Raw genomic sequence first — 21,126 nt, forward strand, 5'->3', positions numbered from 1 at the left:
GTATGTCTGTGATGCTAAAAGAGGCCATGAGATTTCCTGGAACTCAAGTTTTAGATAGCTGTGAGTCGCCATGTGGGTTCTGGGCTCTGGAAAAGCAGTCAGTACGCTGAAGCTCTGAGCCATCTCTGGAGAGATTCCCCTCTTTGCCTTCTGTTTGAGTCTATGGCAACACAGCCAGTGTTTCGCCATTAAGTCTAATGTTAGCTGTCAGGGTTTTTTTTTTTTTTTTGGTTTGTTTGTTTTGTTTTGTTTTGTTTTAATTTCATTGAGGAAGCTGCCTTCTTCACCTAGCTTCTAAGATTTCTTATCCTGAGTCATTTATATACTTATTTCTGTTAAACAAAGTTTGTATGTCGCTTACGAGTGGCACATGCACTATACACTGACCGATATGGAGCGTCACCTACATGTCATCTATCACGTGCCCATCTGTAATTGATGTTGAAAAGAACCAGGAAGGATAGACATCAGAGTAAACTGGAGAGATGACATTTGTTGTTTAGTTCTTTGATATGTAAATAATTTGCTGATAAATACAGTATTTCCACAAAGGATTAGACAGTAAGAAAGACATTTCCTCATATCTATCACTTACATCACTTTCAAATTTTTATTACCTTCTAATTTTACATGTATGAAATTAAATATACACAGAGAACCCCTGTCTCGAAAAACCGAATAGAAAAGAAGTAATCTCAGCAAGGTTACCAAATAATAAGTCAACATACAAAACTCAACAGTATTTATTACATTATTTATTATAATAACAGCATTTATTTTATTACATTTATATTACTCACATGAGTGCACATATGCACCGTTGTACACATGTGGAGGTCATAGGACAACTTGTGAGAGCTGGCTCTCTCCTTTCTTCCTTTCTTTCTTTTTTAAAGGATTTATTTTATTTTGTTTTTTTATTTGTGTATGTGTACTTGTGGGTTTATGTATGTGCATGTATATATATATGTGTGTGTGTGTGTGTATGTGTTATATGTGTGTATGTGTGTGTGTGCATGCATGCACACGCAGGGCAGCACAGGATCTCCTAAAGCTACAGTTCCAGGCAGTTGTAAATCATCTGGTGTGGGTGCTGGGAATTGAGCTCAGGTCCTTTAAAAGAACAGCAAGAGCTCTTAGCAATGGAGCGAGCTGCCTCTCCAGCCCCTGGTTCTCTCTGTTCACCATGTGAAGAAACAGAAGCCATGTTGTCATGTTTGGCACAAGCTCCTTATCCACTGAGCCGTCTTCCTGGCTCTATTTATGCCACTCACATCTTTCATAACGTGTAGTGACAGTTACTAATGTTTAATTGTTGCCCCTGTGATTTCTCTACCTTTGGAAATCATGCCCCCATGGGTTCTTTTTGCTTTTGCTTTTTTGTTTTCTGTTTTTCAGTACTTTTGTGGGGAGTGGGCAGGGCTAAAATCTGAAATGTTCTCCAAAAGGCTCATCTGTTGCCAGCTTGGTCTTCAATACAACAGTTTTAGAGGAGTAATTAGATGGTGGGGACTTTGACATCATCAGTGAATCAGTTCGACACACGCTCCTGAGTTGATAAGGTTTGGGCAAGTGAAGGAAACTTTGGAGCTGGGCCCCAGTTGAAGGGAGCTACTTCTGACTGAGCATGCACCAAGGACTTCATGCTGCCCCAGACTTCCTCCTTGCAAACATCTCCTTACTCCAAGGTTGGCAAGTTTGCTGTTACATGCTCCCTGCGCCAGTGTTCTGCCTGGTCATCCTACCCCAGGAGCAAGGATATACGTGACTGAGGACTGACATCTCTTAAGTGTGAGCCAAGATAAGCATTTCCTCTGTTAAGGGGCCTCCTCCTCAGGGATTTTGCCACAGCAATGAAAACTAATAAGTTAATGTGAGTATCTTCTATGTTTAACTATGTCTGAGACCCAGCTTCTAAAAGTAGACTAGGAAGACATTTAAAGCTGGAAAGAAAAAAAATACCAATGAGTTTGCACCAAATCTTTCCTTGCTAGAACTCTAAATGAGGATTCAGGACTAAAAATGAAGGTGTATTAAGTAAGAGTGAACCAGTTTTAGAGTCAGCACGTAGAGCTGGTAAGCTTCTATGAAAGACTACTGACCCAACACAAAGTCAGGCCTTTTATGTGGTTCAAGTGACTTTCAGCCCAATTACTTTAAATACTAAAGTTTTACTTGGAAGCCTAGGGGTAAAATGGTCAGAGATTAGAACGTTGCCTTGGTTAAACAATAAGAACGTTGGACAGCAGTAACTGAAAGAGCATCCTTAGGAACACACCACACCCTTGTCCACCCGCCAGCGTCTTTCTAGTGGCTTACTATAAAGGGTCTAGAACCATCTGCCCTTGGGCTACAAACTTTACAAACTATTCGGAAAAGCTCACTAAGGGAGAGGCATTTGTCAACACTAGGCAAAGGAAAGAAACTGCTAACGGTCAGATAGAAATCTACTCTAAAGGAGGAATGGAATTGTCCCAGGAGGTAAAGTACATTTGAGAGACGTTACCATGGCAGCTCTTCCCTCTAAAGTAGCCTGGTCCTCTTTCAAGAAGTAAGTCAGTATGTTATTCTTAAAAATTAAAGTTTGGTCACTAGGATAACCTGAACAAAAATTACCCCCAATCCTCTTCAAACAAGCCAGCTTCAATCACTCCCACGAAATCAGGAAAATGATAGAGGCTGAGCCTTTTAAATCTGAAGGTTCAGTTCCTTTTCCTGCTCCATTCTCTACTGCCTTCCTCCTGTTTCTTTCCAAACACAAATGTACACTCCCGAGTAAGACACTTTTTGTCTCCGCTGATAAATTATAAGAAATATGAATTAGGTGTGCACAGAGTTTTGTAGGTACTTTGTAAACATCCGTGTCACATGGATCCTAAAGCCTGAATCAAATCGAATCAACAGGGACCATTACTTTTCCAGACGCGGCTCACTCGCTGCATACCGCCAAAGAACGAAGTCCTCTTAATGGATGCTCAGCTCAGGTGAGAAGGTAAGAAGATGTTCTCAGCCAGTCTGATTTGCCACGGGAGAGAGCCTAATGTGCTGTCCACAGAACCAAACTTCCGGTACTAAATCTGGATGAGGGATGCTGTGGGAACGAAGCAAGCTCACACATTCAGATCCATAGATCTCCGTTGTTGCTGCGCCACCAAGTGGCAAACGTCCTGGGAAGCTCTCATAAAATTCCTTTACAGTCTTCTGGACACAGCACCTGCACTACCATCCCGCAGTTAAAAACTAGATCCTCTTTGTCGTTGCTCTCTGCCAACTCTGCTGAGTATCTGGAACAATCTAAGCCCCAAAGTTCCTGTTGTCGTTTTGAAATTTCCTCCATCAATCTGAAATTATTTCTCTTGAAAACACCTTCTATGCTTCGTGATCATAGAAGCTAACATAGAAGATCCCCAAGGCCATGCACCACACCACGATGCTCGCAACTTCAGGGAAGCTGTGCTCCAGCTCGGTGATCAGCAAGCCCCTGCCCGTGAGCACCCGCAGCTTGTGCAGTGTCCCGCAGTCCACGCGCCAGTGCAACCCGGTGTGCGCACCGCTGCTGGCGTGGGGCCCCTGTCCAGATACTGGTGTCAGTGCGGATGCGGATGAGGGTGCGGACAGGGTCGAGGGTTTCCACGGTTGGCCAGATGCAAGGGGAACCACCAGCTCCAGCTCCAGGTGCCAGAGCACACGCGCAACCCCGAGCCGGCCACTCAGAGCAGGCAGAGCAGTGCGTGTAGTGGCCAGCGCCTGCTGCAGGGCAATCATCCTACGAATCGGGTGCTGCTTTCTCCCAGGGCCCACGCACACAGATGTGACCTGTCCCCGCGGCCCCACCCACACTGCTGTGCGACTGATGAATGATAGCCACAAGTGAAATGGGATCTAGAGATGCTTTTTTATAATTTTAAGGAACGTGTGTGTGTGTGTGTGTGTGTGTGTGTGTGTGTGTTTGTTATGTGCTTGCGTGTGTTTATATGCACCACGCACATAAAGGAGCCTGTGGAAGCCAGAAGAGGGAGGTGGACCCTATAGAACCAGAATTACCACTATGAGACACTGAGAATGCTGAGAACCTAACTCAGGTCCTCTGCAAGAGAACTGCAGGCAGTGGATGAACCATCTCTCCGGTCCCTGGAATGTAGTTTTGATTTTCTATTTTCCTAACAGATGAAAAGACTGAACACTTTTCAGAACTGTACTGGTCATTTAGATTTCTTTTTGAAGACTGAATAACTCATCTACCCATATATAAATGGATCCTTTCAGAGTAGGGGGGCTTAATTTTTGTAATATCATACAAAACTAGGTGTGCACAAATGATCTTCTGTGCAATTTCTTTTTCAAATGATTTAAATGGGATTATTCTCATTTTGAGGGAGATTCAGCAGAGTGGAATTCTGTACTCACATGTTGAAAGCTTGCTTACGTTCAGAACTTCTCTCATCAGATTTCTGGCCATTTTCATTGCTTTGTTATAGTAAGCAACATGACTTGCTAGTACCGCTTTGGTGTCTATGCTCTGGGTTGTGAAGATCATTTGAAAAAGAAATTGCAAAATACCGAAGTACATAAAGATAAAATAAAACTTTTAAATGTTGAATTAAGCAGTCACAAACTAAACAATGATCATCTCAAAGATGGAAATTTTCTAAAACGATGTTTGATGCCTTTGTTGGCACAAAGAGTAAAATACTCCATAGTACTCCAAAATATTTCCACTACTTTTTATTTAAAATGAACATTTGAGAGACGTTACCATGGCAGCTCTTCCCTCTAACGTAGCCTGGTTCTCTTTCAAGTAACACCTGGGATCCCCCTCCCCCGCCAGTAAATTTTAATAACAACTTTGCATAGATAAGATGAAGTAGGGTGCAGGCCCGTGTCACCCAAATATGTGAAAATAATTTAACTTGATCATTTATGTCCTGTGTCTCATGAACATTATTGTGTCATAGAGAACAGTGCTGGGCCTAGTATTTTAAAAACAAGTGAATTTTTAACAGGGATTTAATGGTTTTCCCACACAGCTCATGTCTAAATGTAAACCATTCTTTGTGTTCGATGGACAGTGTTCAGAAAGTGCTTACCAGTAAGAGTCAAACACATTTAGTTTGGGGCCCCAGAAACCTGAAAAGCAGCGAAGAAGACAGTGTTTGAAAAGTATGCTCTAGAATGGCTTGTCAGATTATGAGGGGAAGATTATGTGTTTGGCTTGGGATTACAAACACCATTTATGATTTTAAAATATACTTATAATAAAAATTATTAAAATGAATTTTGGTCCCATGATGCTACTTTGTGTTTAAGGGTTTTTTTTTTTGTATATATATATTTTAAAGTCTTAATTACTGCCACAATTCTGTGTGAAGCTACAGCGTTTGTAAACATCTTACAGAGTCCCCATTTCTGGTGTCCCATGCTGTGTCCTGTACCATTGGTTTTTATCTACCCCCCCCAGGAGTTAATTTAAGAAAATGTAATGCTTCTCATTAACATGATATATATGTTCTTAATAGACCTTTTGGGGTTTGTACAACTTTGGTGAATTAAAAGGGTAATTGAAGTAAAAAGATTTAAGTCTTTGGAATACAGCCAGAATCCTAAAGGGTTGAGTTTTTATACTTTATTTCCATTAGTTAACACTTACACACACACACACACACACACACACACACACACACACGAGTTCATGACATAGGTCTGTTGTAGTTTTAGGAAGAATTGTTTGAGCAAGTACCTAGGGTTTTAGACTTAAAGGTAAACATTTCAGAACTTTCTCACATGACTGCTAACGCAATCTGGACAACCTGAAGCTTACTGCTTATTCTGTAATTCTTGTCAGGGTCATCACAAACTATGCATCACCAGAACCCCTCCTAGCTTCCACAGAGCTGCTTTTCTTCCCGCCCAGTAAGGTGGATTTTACTTAAATTGTTTCTTCTTGGCATTCTCCACAATTGAATACTCGCCAAATTGAACCTAATTACAGATGGTGTGTTGGAGCATGTAAAGAGTCAGAGGGTTTGGACTCCATTCTGAAACAGGTTATGGAATGCTTCTTCAGACTGACTGGTCATCACTTAGAGTTTGAAAGCTGATTAAACTGTGAATAGCAAATTCTGGTATATTGTGACTGTGCCCTACATGATTGTTTCTGAAAAGAAAATGCTACAATGTTTATGAAAAGTGTCAAGTAAATCGTGTATATCTATGATTCACTTGTTGAATTATGCTAATTAGCTCCCCGCTACCTGTGATGGTTCCAGTCTTAGAATCAGTGATGTTTGTTTGTGTGATGCTTGGTATGAGTGGAGATTTGGAGAACATGGAAACAATGTACAGAGCAGGTTTTTATGATTAAGGAATAAAATGTTTTCAATTTTACTAATAAAAGTTGAAACACAAATGAGTGAAAAATCAATAAAAGAATACACTCTCTTCATGGGCTGTCATGGCTATATGAACATTATATTTATTTTAAACAGAGACTGCAGAAGAACTATTATTTATTTATTTATTTATTTATTTATTTATGAGACAGAAACTGGATTTTTTAGATAGCACATTCTAAACTGAAGCTTATTCTTTTTTTGTTTTGTTTTTTTGTTTGTTTTTGTTTTTGTTTTTTGAGACAGGGTTTCTCTGTATAGCCTTGGCTGTCCTGGAACTCACTCTGTAGACCAGGCTGACCTTGAACTCAGAAATCCGCCTGCCTCTGCCTCCGAAGTGCTAGGATTAAAGGTGTGCACCACCACTGCCCAGCAACTGGAGCGTATTCTTATTTTCACCCAGTTAAATGTTAAAACTAAAAGCTGAATTTTCACTGGATATAGAAATAGTGACAACATTTTAAGTAATTAAAGAATGACTTGGATAATTCTTATAACCCAGGAATTGGAAGGTAAAAAGTGTGGCTTGTCTAAGTACACAGTGTCCACCTTCTTTTTTTTCTATTTTTTATTGGATGTTATATTTACATTTCAGATTTTATCCCCTTACCCCATTCCCACCACCACCACCCAGGAACCCCCATCCCCTCCTCTCTCCTCCTGCTTCTATGAGGATGCACCCCCACCTACCCCCCACTCCCACCTCCCCACTCTCGAATTCCCCCACACTTGGTGTCCAGCCTTCATGGGACCAAGGATCTCCTCTCCCACCTATGCTGACAAGGCCATCCTCCCCTACATATACAGCTGGAGTCATGAATCCCTCCCTATGTGCTCCCAGGCTGGTGGTTTAGACCTTGGGGAGCTCTGGTTGGTTGGTATTGTTGCTCTCCTCATGGGGCCACAAACCCTTTCAGCTCCTTCAGTCTTCTCTCTAACTCCTCCATTGGGAACCCCTTAATCAGATCAATGGTTAGCTGTGAGCATCCGCCTCTGAATATGTCAGACTCTGGCAGACCTCTAAGGAGACAGCTATATCAGGCTCTTGTCAGCATGCACTTCCTGATACCCACCCCACATCAGTGTTTACCTTTGGTGACTGCACATGGGATGGATATACAGGTGGAATGGTCTTCAGACAACCCCTCCTTCAGTTTCTGTCCCACACTTTGTCTCCATATTTGCTCCCTTGAGTATTTTGTGACTCCTTCTAAGAAGGACTGAAGCACCCACACTTGGTCTTCCTTCTTCATGAGCTTCATGTGGTCTGTGAGTTGAATCTTGGCTATTTCAAGCTTTTGGGCTAATGTCCACTTATCAGTGAGTGAATACCATGTGTGCTCTTTTGTGACTGGGTCACCTCACTCAGGATGATATTTTCTAGTTCGATCCATTTACCAGTGTCCACTTTCTAATGTAAGACTTAGTTGTAGACAGTTTTCTATGCAGAATTTTTGTCTGAAACCGGCACTTACCAGACGTCACCCTTTAACTCTGGTTAATTGGAAATACCTTTAACAAAGATGACTCTATGCTGGTTTGAGGGAAAACCCAGGGCATGTGTTAGCAGTTGGCCACGATTCTAACTGAAAGCTGTGAGCTGATAAAAGCTATGGAAAAGGAGAATGTGAAAAGAATTTTCTTGAGACTTAAAAACATTTATTATAAAAATTAATAATATTTGTGAAAACTAGAGGATTCAGGAAAATAGAAATCAAGAGATCTTAATAACATTTTGATGACAATCCTTCCACAATTTTTTAAACATTTTTTTATAAAAAAAAATGCATGATACTATGTCAGTTCAATAGGGAAAAAAGATTCTTTTTAAAGGAGAAAGAAGGAAATCAAACAACAACTGCTGGCAAAGTTGAAAAAGAAAGAAACTTTTATACACTGCTAGTGAGAGTAAACTCATGCAACTGCTATGGAAATCGGGCCAGAGGTTGGGAAAAATGCTATATGTGGAATGACCATGGGATTCCGCTGGCTCCCTCCTGGGTCTGTGCCTGAAGGAATCTAAGTCAGCAGCACACATAGATAGCCACACATCCTTGTCTTCTTGCAGAACCATCCACTAAAGCCACAACACTGACCCACAGACCTCCCTCGACGTTCACCAATGAGGAATGGATAAAGGCAGTCTACATCCACGAGGCAACTGTGGAGAGCCATTAATGAAAATGAACTTTTGGATAAGATGGTGACCTAGAGGCTGTCTCTGTGTGAGCTGGAGAAAGGGAGGGACAGAACAAGACAAAAGCCTGCATTACTAAGACAGAGATGGAGGAAGTGCTTCTGACAGCCAGGAAAGGGATGGCAGGTCCTGGAAATGAACAGAGAAAACTATGCAGGACACAGAGATGCAAGCCAAACAGCTTCATCCAGGTAGTTTTCTAGCAGAAGGAGGGGAAACAGAGACCACTTCCGAAGGGTAGAGCCAATTGAAAGTCATGTAGTTCTGTCCTCAGCCACAGCCTCGAAAAGCCTTGGAGCCAATTGGGGGTTTTGGTGAAACAACAACTCATCTGGTAGATGGGTCCGCAGTGGACAGAAAAGCTAAGGGGTGTCTGCCTTATGAGATAATTGTACAGTAACCACAGGACTTGATGGGGGACTCAGGAGACTTGATTCAGTGGGGCATATTTCTGGGAGAAGGGCAGTTCAGTGAGGCAGCTGTGGTGAGCAAGAGGGCTGCAAGAGGCAGGCACCTCGCTTAGTCTAGGAGAGATAGCTCTGCCCATAGTGGCCAAGAAAAGGTCTCATCAACTGAGAGTTACCATGGAGTTGCAGCCTGAGGTCACTATGTAGTTAAAATTCTGAACCAACCTATCTGCTGTTCACTGCTGCGAAGCCCGAGGGCTCTGAGCTTGTCTTGGGGTACATGACGCCCTGAGCAGCATCCTTCCTCCAGGGTGATTATTATGCAAGAGTTCTTGAAAGTGTGAAGACAGAAGTTCTTTCTGTATAGGTCTCAGTGCTGTGGCTGTTTTCCACACAGCCGATAAGCTTGGACATCCCTTAGCTAACACAGCCACCCCTACAGATGAGTCTGGAAAATCTTCAGAAGGCGAGAGAACCTGCCCAACCTACAGGATGAAAATCCAAGTGTGGCCAACAGATGCCCCTGATATGCAAAGAAATACTACTGCCATAAAGAACATCTCTGGTGGGCATCAGCTTTTCTCATTTAGTACAGACTAAGCAACCACAGGAAAGACACAAGTTTAACTCCCTCTCCCTATACGTACCAGCCTAGCACAGAGATGTTAGAGACCTACACAATGAAGCTGTGAGAATTGAAAAATAAATTTAAGGGCACATCAGAAGAAAGGAAGGAGCCACAGAATTAATATTGTTAGAAGGTTCATATTACCAAAGTGTTCTATAGATCCAAATAGGTCATTGTTCCTCGTCCTCTTTCTCTTCCTTCTCTTCTTCCTCCCTCTTCCTTCTCCTCCTTTTCCCTTCCTCCTCTCCTTTCTCTCCCCCTTCCTTCTTCTCCTCCTCCTTCTCTTCTTCCTCCTTCTCCTTTTTCTCCTTCCCCCTCTTCTTCCTTCCCCCCTCCTCCTCTTTCTTCTCTTCCTTTCACTGTCTAGCCTTGGCTGGCCTGGAACTTGCCTCAAATTAACAGAAATCCATCTAGCTCTACTTCCTGAGTGCTGGGATTAGAAGCATAATTCACCACTTCTGGATGATACTTGTATTCTTTAATGGATCAAGTTCTGTTATGACTGATCCCAGTCTGTTTGCTGCCAGAGACTCAGTAGCCACCACACATAGCTCAGAGTCCCAGAGCCCTGACAGCTACCTAACTGTGACACCACAGTTGGCCTATCTAGTGTTGAGACCCAGGACCAGTTCACACTGTCAGGGGAAACGTGTTCCAGGCTCCTTAATTGAGTGGCTAAAGTCACCCAGTGGTGACAGAGAAACAAGAGCTGGGAGAGAAGCTGTATCTCTAATACCAGATAAGCACAGAAGTCATCATCTTAACCCTGAACATTACAAACACTTCTGCTGAAAGAAGAAAGGTGATTGGAACAAAATAAAGAAAAACTGAACCAACAAACTAATTCTAGATGCACAAATCCCAATGCAGAAATAAAAACACCACCACACACATAGAGACACAGACACAAACAGACACACACAGACACACACACACACCACATACATACACACCACACATACACACTACACACAGAATTTATTACCTCCAGAAAAACACAAATCCCATAGTGATGTGCCCTAATGAAAATGACCCAGAAGAACATCCAGGCAAAAGATTTTTAAAAATTACAATTAAAAGAAGATAAAAACCAAGGAGATGGATGAAATGAAAAAAAAACAAAACAAAACAAACAAACAAAAAAAAACCCTAAATGGAATTGATGCTGGAACTGGAAAACAACAAACCAATAAAAAAAAAAAAAAAAACCTCAGTGGAAAACCCCAGCAGTGGAATTGATTGTGTCAGATTCAGAGAGTTGAGGCTTTAAGACAAAGCGGAGGTGTGAGATCACTCACTTGGTCAGTACAAGAGAGAAGACAGGGAGAAAATTCTGGGACATCATGAAAAGACCTAGCTTCCAAATTGTGGGCATAGGAGAAGACGAATACCACAATAAAGGCACAGAAAATATCCTCAGTGACATCATAGAAAAAAATTTCCCAAATCCATACTGAGATGCTTATTCAGGTAGAGGCCTATAGAACACCAAGTAGACAAGACTAGAAAAGAAATTCTCTATGATACATTATAGTTAACACATTGAAAACTGAAGGAGAGAGAGGTTCCTACTCTTACTAAGGTATTAGATAACATGGAACTCCTTAACAGAAGCCTTTAGAGCAAGAAGGTCCTATTCGAGTATAGAAAGATCAGGTAACACATTCTAATTTATGTAATCATCATGATATCTCATTACAGGCGTGTTCTTATCTCATCTGACAGATAAGAACATCTAAATGGTGAATAATTTACCCAAGAATTTAAAATGTATTCGTTGACAATTTCATGCATGTGGATCATACACGCTGGTGTTGGTCAGAGTCATGCTGCTCCTTTATCTTCTCACCCCCTCCTGCTGAGCCCTTCTTCCTCCCAATATTCGTTTATTTCTCCTCCTCTTAATAACCCTCTGATTTGATTTAGCATTGCCAAGGCCAAACTTGTATATATGGAGCTTTTAGTTGAAAACACAATCTGCTGAAAGTTATATACATGAAAACAGACTCACGGTGTGATAAGACATGTATTTATGTGCATGTGACCATGTAAGCATGAAATTGTCATGAAATCCCTTTTATTTATCATAACATTTATTAGTAGGTAGACGAGGAATTTGTATATACTTTTGGGGCCTTTCCCTGGAGTCGTGTCACCACATCCTCCTCTTCTTGGCTTCCTTCTTCTTCACCCGACAGCAGATGGTCCAGTCCTCACAGTATCTGATGGCGTATTCATCGGCATTGCACTTCATCCTGCAGTGGCGGAACTCTGAGAAACAGTCCTGATTCTCAAGGAAGCTTCTGGCTTTGAAAAGAGAAGACAAATACATTTCACTGTATTGCCATCATTTCTTGTTTGTTTGTTTGTTTTCGGGGATAGGGGTTGGTTATTATTTTTTAAGGGATTACTTTTTACTACTTTAAAAATTTGTATATGGCAGCTTGGTCTTCATGTGAGTCCTCTAACATCTGGAGCAAAAGCTGTCTCTGCCTCTGTTGCCTGCCTTTGGAGCCTGCTGTGACTTGACGTCTTAGGGCAGGCTGGTACCCATGGGAGGCCTCCCTTTTTCTGAGGAGAAGAGGAGGAGGTAGTGGGGGAAGGAGCTTGTGAGGATGGGACTAGGAGAAGAGGAGAGAGGGGGGCTGCCCTCAGGATATAAAGTGAATAAATTAATGAAAAAAATTGTGTATGTGTGTGTGTGTCTGTTTGTCTGCCACATTTGTGTGGATGCCCATGAAGTCCAGAAGAGGATATTGGATCCCCTGGAGCTGGAGTTACAGATGGTTGTGAGCCACCTGACATGGGTGCTGTGGCTCAGACTCAGAATCTTTGCAAAAACAGTGTCTTAAGTGCTGAGTCACCTCTCCAGCTCTTTTGTTTTTTTTTTTTATTTTTAGTTCTAATTTAATTTTAAAAGCTTTACTTGATGTGTATGAATGTTTTGCCTGCATGCATGTTTGTTCACCATGTGCATGCCTGATGCCCACAGAGGCCAGAAGAAGGTGTCAGGTACCCTGGAACTGCAGTTACAGATGATTGTGATCTGACATGTAGGTTCTGAGAATTGAAGTCAGGTTCTGTGCAAGAGCAGCTAGGGCACCTAACCTTTGAGCTATCTCCCTGGCCCCCTTTACTTATCATTTTGTTGTTTAAAAGTGTTCATGATTTAATAAAAGGATAGGAAACATTCTCAGAATGTAAGAAAGACAACATTAGAAATGAATGTGAGAGAAAACACAAAGATGAACACAGACAAACGACGATTTCCTCTGGAAAGGGTAGGTAAATGGCGCAGCCACTGAGAAGGAACAGCATTATTTATTATACATTTCTACCTATGGTGGAAAAAAAAACCAGATTAATTCTTGAAGCAAAATTATTTCAAGTGCACTCATAGCTGCTACGTCATGGGATCAGTCTATGTGCTCACCCACAGATGAGCGGTTAAAAAAAGTGGATCAAGGTATGAAGAAGGCTGGGAAGATGTCGTTTGCAGGAAAGTAAATGAAGAGATCATCATGTTAAACAAAACCATGCAGACCAGAAAGAAAGCATTGAATGCTTCCTTCTTTGGAGTTTGAAACAGAATCTCACTATGTAGGCTTGAATGGCCAGGTGTTGAGGCCCGAGCTGCCCCACTTTAGGCGGCCAAAAATGTTGCGGCCCTCTCCACTCTATGCTTGGTGGCTCAAGCTGCCACTCCGGTCTTCGGGTCAGGGTCTAGTGAGAGAGAGTGAGGACGGACTCGAAGAATGGAGACCAGACAGAGTGTGATTCAGTCCCGTTTACTCTTCAGTCTCTCTTCCTAGTCCAAGTCCCAAGTCTTGAGTTCCTAGTTCCTAGTTCCTAGTTGTACTCCTCATTTCTTCTGTCTGTCTCTGCCTTTTATATGTCTCACTTCTAAGCTATGCCTTTAGGTCACGCCTTTAAGTCATGCCCGTAGGTCTTGTCTCTAAATCTGATCTCTAAGTCACACTCTTAAATCACACACCTTTAATCTCACATACCCAAGGTATCTAAACCAAGATGTTTATCAGAGTGTGCTCAAGCTGTTGTAGGCTGATGTAAAACAAGTCTCTTGTCAGGGTATATGGCTCAAGATGGCTGCAAAGCTGATAGCCGCTTTCTGCTAAAAGTTGGCTCCCAACAGCCAGGTACTTATCACTGTAGCCCAGCTGTCCACAGCTTCATAGAGACTACACAGATGCATTTCATGAATGTAATGTGAAGTAAGATTTTGAAAACTCAAAAAAAAAAAAAAAAAAAAAAAAAACCACATAAACACAGTTTCATTTACATGAAGTCTGGAGCAAAATGACCAAAGTAGGTGACACATGCACAGGGAGCGTGCATTCATTTATTCTTGCTGCTACAGCCCTGCTTTGTCTGTCTGTTCTTCAAGATGCCCTACATGTAAATATGACCAGGCTAAGCCAGCAGCACTGTCCCTAACTCCCCAGGGATTAGTTTGGGAACCTTCCTTGCTGACACAGAGACAAATACCTTTCTCTCTATCTGCCATCACTTAGAATGTGCTACATGTTATACAGAAGTGACAGAGGGTTGTGAGTCACCATGTAGATGCCGGGAGTCAAACCAGTGCTCTCAACCACTGAGTTCTTCAGTTCAGTGCAACATTTTTCAGTAACAGAAAGAATGATGAACTGAGGCAGAGACGAACTTGGAAACATTGTTCCGAGTGGAAGAAGCCAGACCAGAGGGTTGTAGGTTGTATTGCTGTGTCTATATAAGGTTCAGAGTGGGAAAGACTTCCAGGGCATCAGGAGAGGGAGAAGGAAGTGAATGTCTGTGGAATGTAGAGGGGGCAATGGCTGCATAACTTACAAACACACTGAAACTACTTAAGGGCAAACTTGAAAAGAGTAAATAATCACTCAATAAAAATATAAAGCTGCACCAGTGGTCAGGGAAATCTTTAATTGTAGCTAGTGTGCATTCAAAAAGGCAAATCAACAGACAATAGTGAAATTCCAGGTATAGGTATTTGTTATATAATACTAGTAGGTTTTTAAACTTAAATTTGGAAGGTTAAATTGATTGTTTAGCATTTGACTAATAACTAAGGTGAAGCTGTTGGTAATTGTCCACCAGAACTCAATGGTAAGACCCTGACGATGCCATGTGCCTTCATCACAGTAAGTAGAACACCAGACTGGAACAGTGATGACGCTTCCTCCTGCTGGCTCGCCCTCACAGTGCAGGCTTCCAGGGAGGGTTGTCACCAACAGTCTCACTCAGCCATAGGCTCTGTGTACAACAGTACAGACAAAGCCCCCTGGAGCAATGGCAGCACGTCTGCCACACAAATAAACAACCGCTTTCAAATGGAATTTGATCCTCATTCACAGGAAGATTGGTCCAGTGAACACGTGTGGTGCTGCAAACCTGGTCAAAAGCCAGCGGCTGGGGAGGTTGTTGGCCTTAGTAGAAGGCTGCTGCTTTTTTGCTAATGGACATGACAGACTCATCAATACCCTCTAAGTAGCTGCTTAGGCCCATAGATCAGCACTGCTGTCAGAGCCTAGCAGAGAAGCTTCTCTCTCTGCACTGGGCTGACATCAGTGACTGCAGAGATGGTCACTTTGCAGGGGGTAAATGACAGAGGAATACCCATCTGTAAAAGGGACAGCTGTATCAGTAGACCCCCTTCTGCCCAGGGCCCAGGAATCATTGTGGAAGGGTGCAAGGATTGTGTGTGTGTGTGTGTGTGTGTGTGTGTGTGTGTGTGTGTGTGAGAGAGAGAGAGAGAGAGAGAGAGAGAGAGAGAGAGAGAGAGAGAGAGAGAGACACTGAATTCTGGGTCTGACACGATGACCTGCAAGATTCCTATGGGGGCCCATCAACATTCCGTCATGGGAGAGTGGGGCTACTGGGCCACACCCCTTCCTGAGTATTTATACTCAGCTAATAGTTGATGGGGAAGGGAGAAACATTTTCTTCATTAGTATAACCACTGGTAATTTCCCCATGTTCCTACAAATGAACTCTGGCACATGCTTCACATGCTTCTGTAAACAACTCTAATGGGACTCATTGAAACACACACACACACCCACACACACACACACACACACACACACACACAAGGAAGGAAGAAAGAAAGGCCAAAAACCAAAAAAAAGGACATAAACAGAGACCACTATAGAAACCCACAACCAATCAGGACACAGTTGTGGAGCCTAGTTCCAAGGAATAAATCTAGAAAACACTCCTGCACCTAAGGCTCAGGAAACATAATGGAAGACAGGATGGAAAGATTCTAAAGTCAGAAGAGCAGGGATTTCGCTATGAAATTGTGTCTCTTAGTAATGTCAGACACTACCCCTACAAAGTCTCACTAACATGACTTCCTAAACATGAGTTGAGCAAGGACAACAATAACAGGCATGCTACTGTGTAGGGGAGAAGGCCCAGGAGAGATCTGTATACACAGAACTACTGGCAACCAAGGAGTGCTGAGTGGGAAAAACAGTCTTCCCTGGGGAAGAGCACACGGCTGGTTATCCAATACCAAATGGTCAGCCCTGAGAGGAGACGTACGGGTAACATTATACTGACTGAACAGGTTATACTTACCAATATATATGTATATATATTTATACATTCCTAATCTAATACACATGCAACAACAATTAATTTTTTTAAAAAAGCTATGAATTTGAAAGAGAGCAAGGAGAAGTATTTGGGAGGGCTTGAGGGAGAAAAGGGAAGGGGGAAATGATGTAATTATATTGTTATGGAAAACAAAAACCCCAAACCCAAGGGAATCCACCATATCAAACTAACAAACTAACAAACCAAAACAATCCCCCCAAACAAAACAACCCATGCAAGCAGAGGTAGGAGGAGGCTGGCTGGCAAGAGGAAAAGGGCTTTGAGATGGGGACAAGACGAAGGATTGAATATAACCAAAATACGTCAAGTACATGTATGAAAGTGTCACAATGAATCCCATTATTATGTGTAATTAATAAGTGCTACTAAACATTAAAAATGAACTCAGGTGGAGCCTTCATTCCTACCTTATATAATTCCCACACAGATTAAGTAAAACCATGAGAATTTCAACCAACTTTAAAGAAACATAAGACAAGCCTTTGCCTCCTGCTGGTGGCATCCTGTGACCCCGGGACAATGGCGGAGGATGTGCCTCATCTCCCCTCTCCACCTTCTCCCCCAGCTTCCTTTTCTCAACTGCTCAAATTTCTTACATACCTTGTATCTCCTCCACCTCTATTTTCATACCCCTGGAATGAAAAGCTTTTGTCTTACCAAGAGGAACTGTGGATAACAAGGTGAGGACCCCCAGGATTGAGAGCAGGACCCTCATAGCAGAGGAGAGAGGCTAATGAAAACCAGAGGGTGGAATGAGGAGAGCCTCTCTGTGATTTTGGCCCAGGAGTGGTAAGTTGCCTCATGGTTATTGAACCTTTCAATAGCAAGAACATTTCTGTGTTCCAATGAGGCTTTGAACCAGGAGGCGGCATGCAATGGACATGACCGTCATTCGCTTTAAGCACATTTATGAAATGCTGGCTGGGGGTATGCTCAGATGGTAAACACAGAGCAGGGAGGGAAGCAGCAATACTGAGGAGGTGAGGAGACATGCAACTAGCAACCTGTGTCGTCTCATGGTTTCTGGAGCTATGCCAGTTAAGGCCTCACTTACAGAGGGAAAGCATTCCCCTCATTCTCTGGTAATGGGAAGAGGAATCCTTGTGACATCATGCTGATCTGTCAGTGTTTTGGAGAATAGACATTCGGGTTCAAAACTATACATAGGCTAGTGAGATGTATGTGTGTATGTGTGGTGGGGGGAGAGCTTCAACTATCATTTGAATAACCGAACGAGGTCAACTAACTCTTAGTGAACACCAGTTGTTCACACTTCCCAGCTGTAAAGTTACATAGGAAGAATTAAGATGTTATAAAGCACAGAGAGTCACACGGCACAGAAGCAACACGAGCAAGTTTCTGACTGAGTAAATGTCTTACCTACTGGGTTCTGATGAGACAAACATAGTGGCTACCAGAGTAGTCTGAGGGGCCTAGGGACAATTTTCAGAAGGCAAAGGTGCCCCAACTTTAGAAACTATGAGGTATGTCTATATCCTTGATAGTAATCTCTATTAACTTTAATGTTTTTTAAAGTGTATGTGCCTCTGTACGGGAATGTGCACATGAGTGTAGGTGCCTGAAGATGCCAGAAGAGGGCGATAGTTCCCCTGGAATTGGAGTTACATGGGATTGTGAACAGTTTGAGGTGGATGCTGGGGAATGAACTCAAATGCTCTACTGTTACGTGTCTCTCCAGCCCAGTGATCTCCATAGCTTTCCAGATGGACTCATTACAAGTTGTGAACTTTCTGTCACTAAAATGGGAATTCTTTTTCTGCCAACACTTCCTAGGGTGCTCCTCCTGTTTGGGGGTTTCAGTGGATGGAACATGTAGTTACATTATCTCTGCAGGTTCATCCAATGGTTGAGACTTTGAAAACGTCATTGTCAGGATGATGGATGAACAGAGACCTAGGGATATGACTGGAGGTCCTGAAAGAGGATGCACATATTCTAGAAGAAGAGGACAAGTGAGGGGAAGGATGCTCTAGGATGTGCTGTGTCTGTCTTTAAGCCCAGGTTCAGGTCTGCCCTCCTCTAAGTTACTGAAACAGAGGTACCTGGGCCCCCACTTTTCCAACATTCTGGAAACTCAAGGGTAACCTCTGTGATGGCCCTTGGGGGTGCTACTTGTTGATAACTCTTGCATCTACTCAGGGCAGTCTGGCTTGGGTTTTTACCATCTTTGATCAGGAGTCAAGAATTCATTGATTGTTGTTTCGCCTCTGTAATCTGTTGGGGTTTTGTTTTGTTTTGTTTTGTTTTGCTTTGTTTTTACCTGGCAATAACATATTTATATGTATTGTATAACAATATACAATTTATGAGGAGAAATCGAAGTCCTTTATGAAACACTGAAAGCAGGGATTTTAGTGACTTTGAAACATTTTCAACTGACACGTGTTTTCCTGCGTGGTAGATCTGGACCCAGGTGGTGCTGCCTGGATGCGTAGGTACACTGTGTGAAGCCCTGCTGCCAACTGCCGTCACGAACATCAAAGGACTAGCTCTGTTCTACTCAGGCTATAGGCTGGTGAACACCTGGGTATTGCCAGATCGCCTGGGGCCTCTGTGAGGGCAGATAGGATTGCTAGAGCCTTTCCTCAAAGGTCAAAGAGACATCAGCCATCGGGCACACATTGTTAATAGCAGAAGGGGGAAGAAGATAATTTACTATCAGATAGTACATTTGGCCCAGGAATCATAGGTTTTATTGATTGTAGCTTGCCAGAAAGGCACTAGTTAGGCAATACATAATTAACACCCCCTTCTACTCAACAGTATGAAAAATTCACATCAGTTTCTTTTAGTTATGACACCCTCAAAACCTCATATTTAAAAAGAAAACATAAAATTATTTATTCCTACCCATTCCCTGACCCTAAGTCCCCCTGTCTCCACTTTGCTTTAGGAAAATAAATGTCTCTGTGCTCTGGGTTACTGTTTTCACTTCTTACCCCAAAGGCTTTCATAGCTTACCTTGCCCTCACATTGAGTACTGTTAAAGTCCTAGTAATTAAAAAAAATACTAGTAATTCTTATCTGTATAACCTGACATACATATGTGAACTTGTGCCTATACACTGTTTATTTTATTTCTGAGACACTGTCTCACTACATAGCCCTGATTGGCTTGGAACTCACAGGGATTCGCCTGCTTTCTACCCCCTCAGAGCTGGCATTAAAGGTGTGTATCAGCAAATCTAGCCTACTCCGGAGTTTCTTTTGCACTCTATTTTTTCCATTAATTAATTTACTTATTCACTTTACAACTGGGTTGCAGCCCTCCTTCCTCTATTGCCAGTCCCACCCTCACAAATCCCTCACCCTTCACCCCCTCCCCTTCTCCTCCTCAGAGAAGGGGAAGCCCCTGCCCACCCTGGAATAGCAAGAGGCAACACATCTAAGCATGGATGAAGCCTCTCAGGAGTCAGTTATGCTAGGTTCCTGTCTGCAAGCAGAGCAGAGTATCATTAATAGTGTCAGGGGTTGGTTCTCTCTCATGGGATGGGTCTCAAGTTGAGCCATTCCCTCTACCTATGTATCTTGTAGGTAGGACAAATTTTGAGTGGAAAGTTTGGTGGGTGGATTGATGTCCCCTCACTTCACTGGAAGTCCTGCCTAGCTACAGGAAGTGGCCACTTCAGTCTCCATATCCCCCACTGCTAGGAGTCTCAGCTAGGGTCACCACCATAGACGCCAGGGAGCCTCCCCCAATCCAGGTCTCCGACTAGTCCCAGAGATGTCCCCCACCAATTCCACTCTCTCTACCAGCCCTCTCCCAAACCCCTCTCCCCACACCCAATCCCCATCCCTGTTCCTTTCCTCACTTCCTTTAAATAGTATGTTTTTTATTTGAAAACCAGGAAACCAATAAGATTTATAACAAAATAATATGTATATTATGTCACTCTATAATTTAAAAATCCTTACTACTTTTGGATTATTTATATTTTGGTCTCTCAGGATCTTGTAGTAGTTTGAGTGAGAATGGCCTCCATAGGTCCATATGTTTAAATGCCTGGTTCCAGTTAGTGGAACTGTTTAGATAGGATTAGGAGGTGTGGTCTTGCTGGAGGAGATATGTCACTGGGGGGTGACACACACCAGGCTGGCCCACTGGCCTAGTCTTGCTCACCTCCCTCTCCCTCTCCCTCTCCCTCTCCCTCTCCCTCTCCCTCTCCCTCTCCCTCTCCCTCTCCCTCTCCCTCTCCCTCTCCCTCTCCCTCTCCCTCTCCCTCTCCCTCTCCCTCTCCCTCTCCCTCTCCCTCTCCCTCTCCCTCTCCCTCTCCCTCTCCTCCCTCTCTCCCTCCCCCTCCCCCTCCCCCTCCCCCTCCCCCTCCCCCTCCCCCCTCCCCCCTCCCCCTCCCCCTCCCCCTCACCCTCCCCCTTCTCTCTCTTCCTTCCTCCACTCTGCCTTCTGTGGATCAGAAGTGAACCCTCAGCTACTGTTTCTGCACCATGCCTGCCTACCTGTCTCTATGAACACTCTGAAACCATTTGCAAGCCTCTGATTGAAAGCTTCCTTTTACAAGTTGCCTTGGTCATGATGTTTCACCATAGTGATGGAATGGTAACTAAGACAGATCTATTTCTAGTTTTTTATTCATGATAATCTCTGCACAAGTCCAATTTTAGTATATGTGCTGCCAAAGCAAACAATGCATATCAGTTATACAACTTATGCTTCAGTGTAACCATTCCAACGTGCATACATCATATTTGGATCATGCCTATTCTCCTTTCAGAGTGGTATAAACACACTGCTACAGAATGGACTTCGTGGGTATTCTGTAGTATCTTTATTTGTTCTTATTTTGTGTTTATACTTTCACTATTTAAATGTTATAAAGTTACTTAAGG

The 21,126-nt window shown here is 42.9% G+C and overlaps 1 protein-coding gene and 1 pseudogene across 1 annotated transcript; both read right to left on the reverse strand.

Annotated features, from left to right (window-relative positions):
• Window positions 1-2,975: 2,975 nt before the first annotated feature.
• LOC143441848 (dehydrodolichyl diphosphate synthase complex subunit Nus1 pseudogene) lies at window positions 2,976-3,765 on the reverse strand (annotated as a pseudogene).
• A 7,841-nt stretch (window positions 3,766-11,606) lies between these two features.
• On the reverse strand, window positions 11,607-16,975 carry LOC117706311 (beta-defensin 43). The gene is made up of 2 exons (XM_034499216.2): window positions 16,918-16,975; window positions 11,607-11,928 (listed from the first exon to the last, which is right to left on the reverse strand). The coding sequence occupies exons 1-2, from the start codon at window positions 16,973-16,975 to the stop codon at window positions 11,774-11,776; spliced, it is 213 nt and encodes a 70-aa protein (XP_034355107.1). The 3' UTR covers window positions 11,607-11,773.
• Between the last annotated feature and the right edge of the window lie 4,151 nt (window positions 16,976-21,126).

This window comes from Arvicanthis niloticus, chromosome 3 (assembly GCF_011762505.2).
Source record: "Arvicanthis niloticus isolate mArvNil1 chromosome 3, mArvNil1.pat.X, whole genome shotgun sequence".
Lineage (NCBI taxonomy): Eukaryota > Metazoa > Chordata > Mammalia > Rodentia > Muridae > Arvicanthis > Arvicanthis niloticus.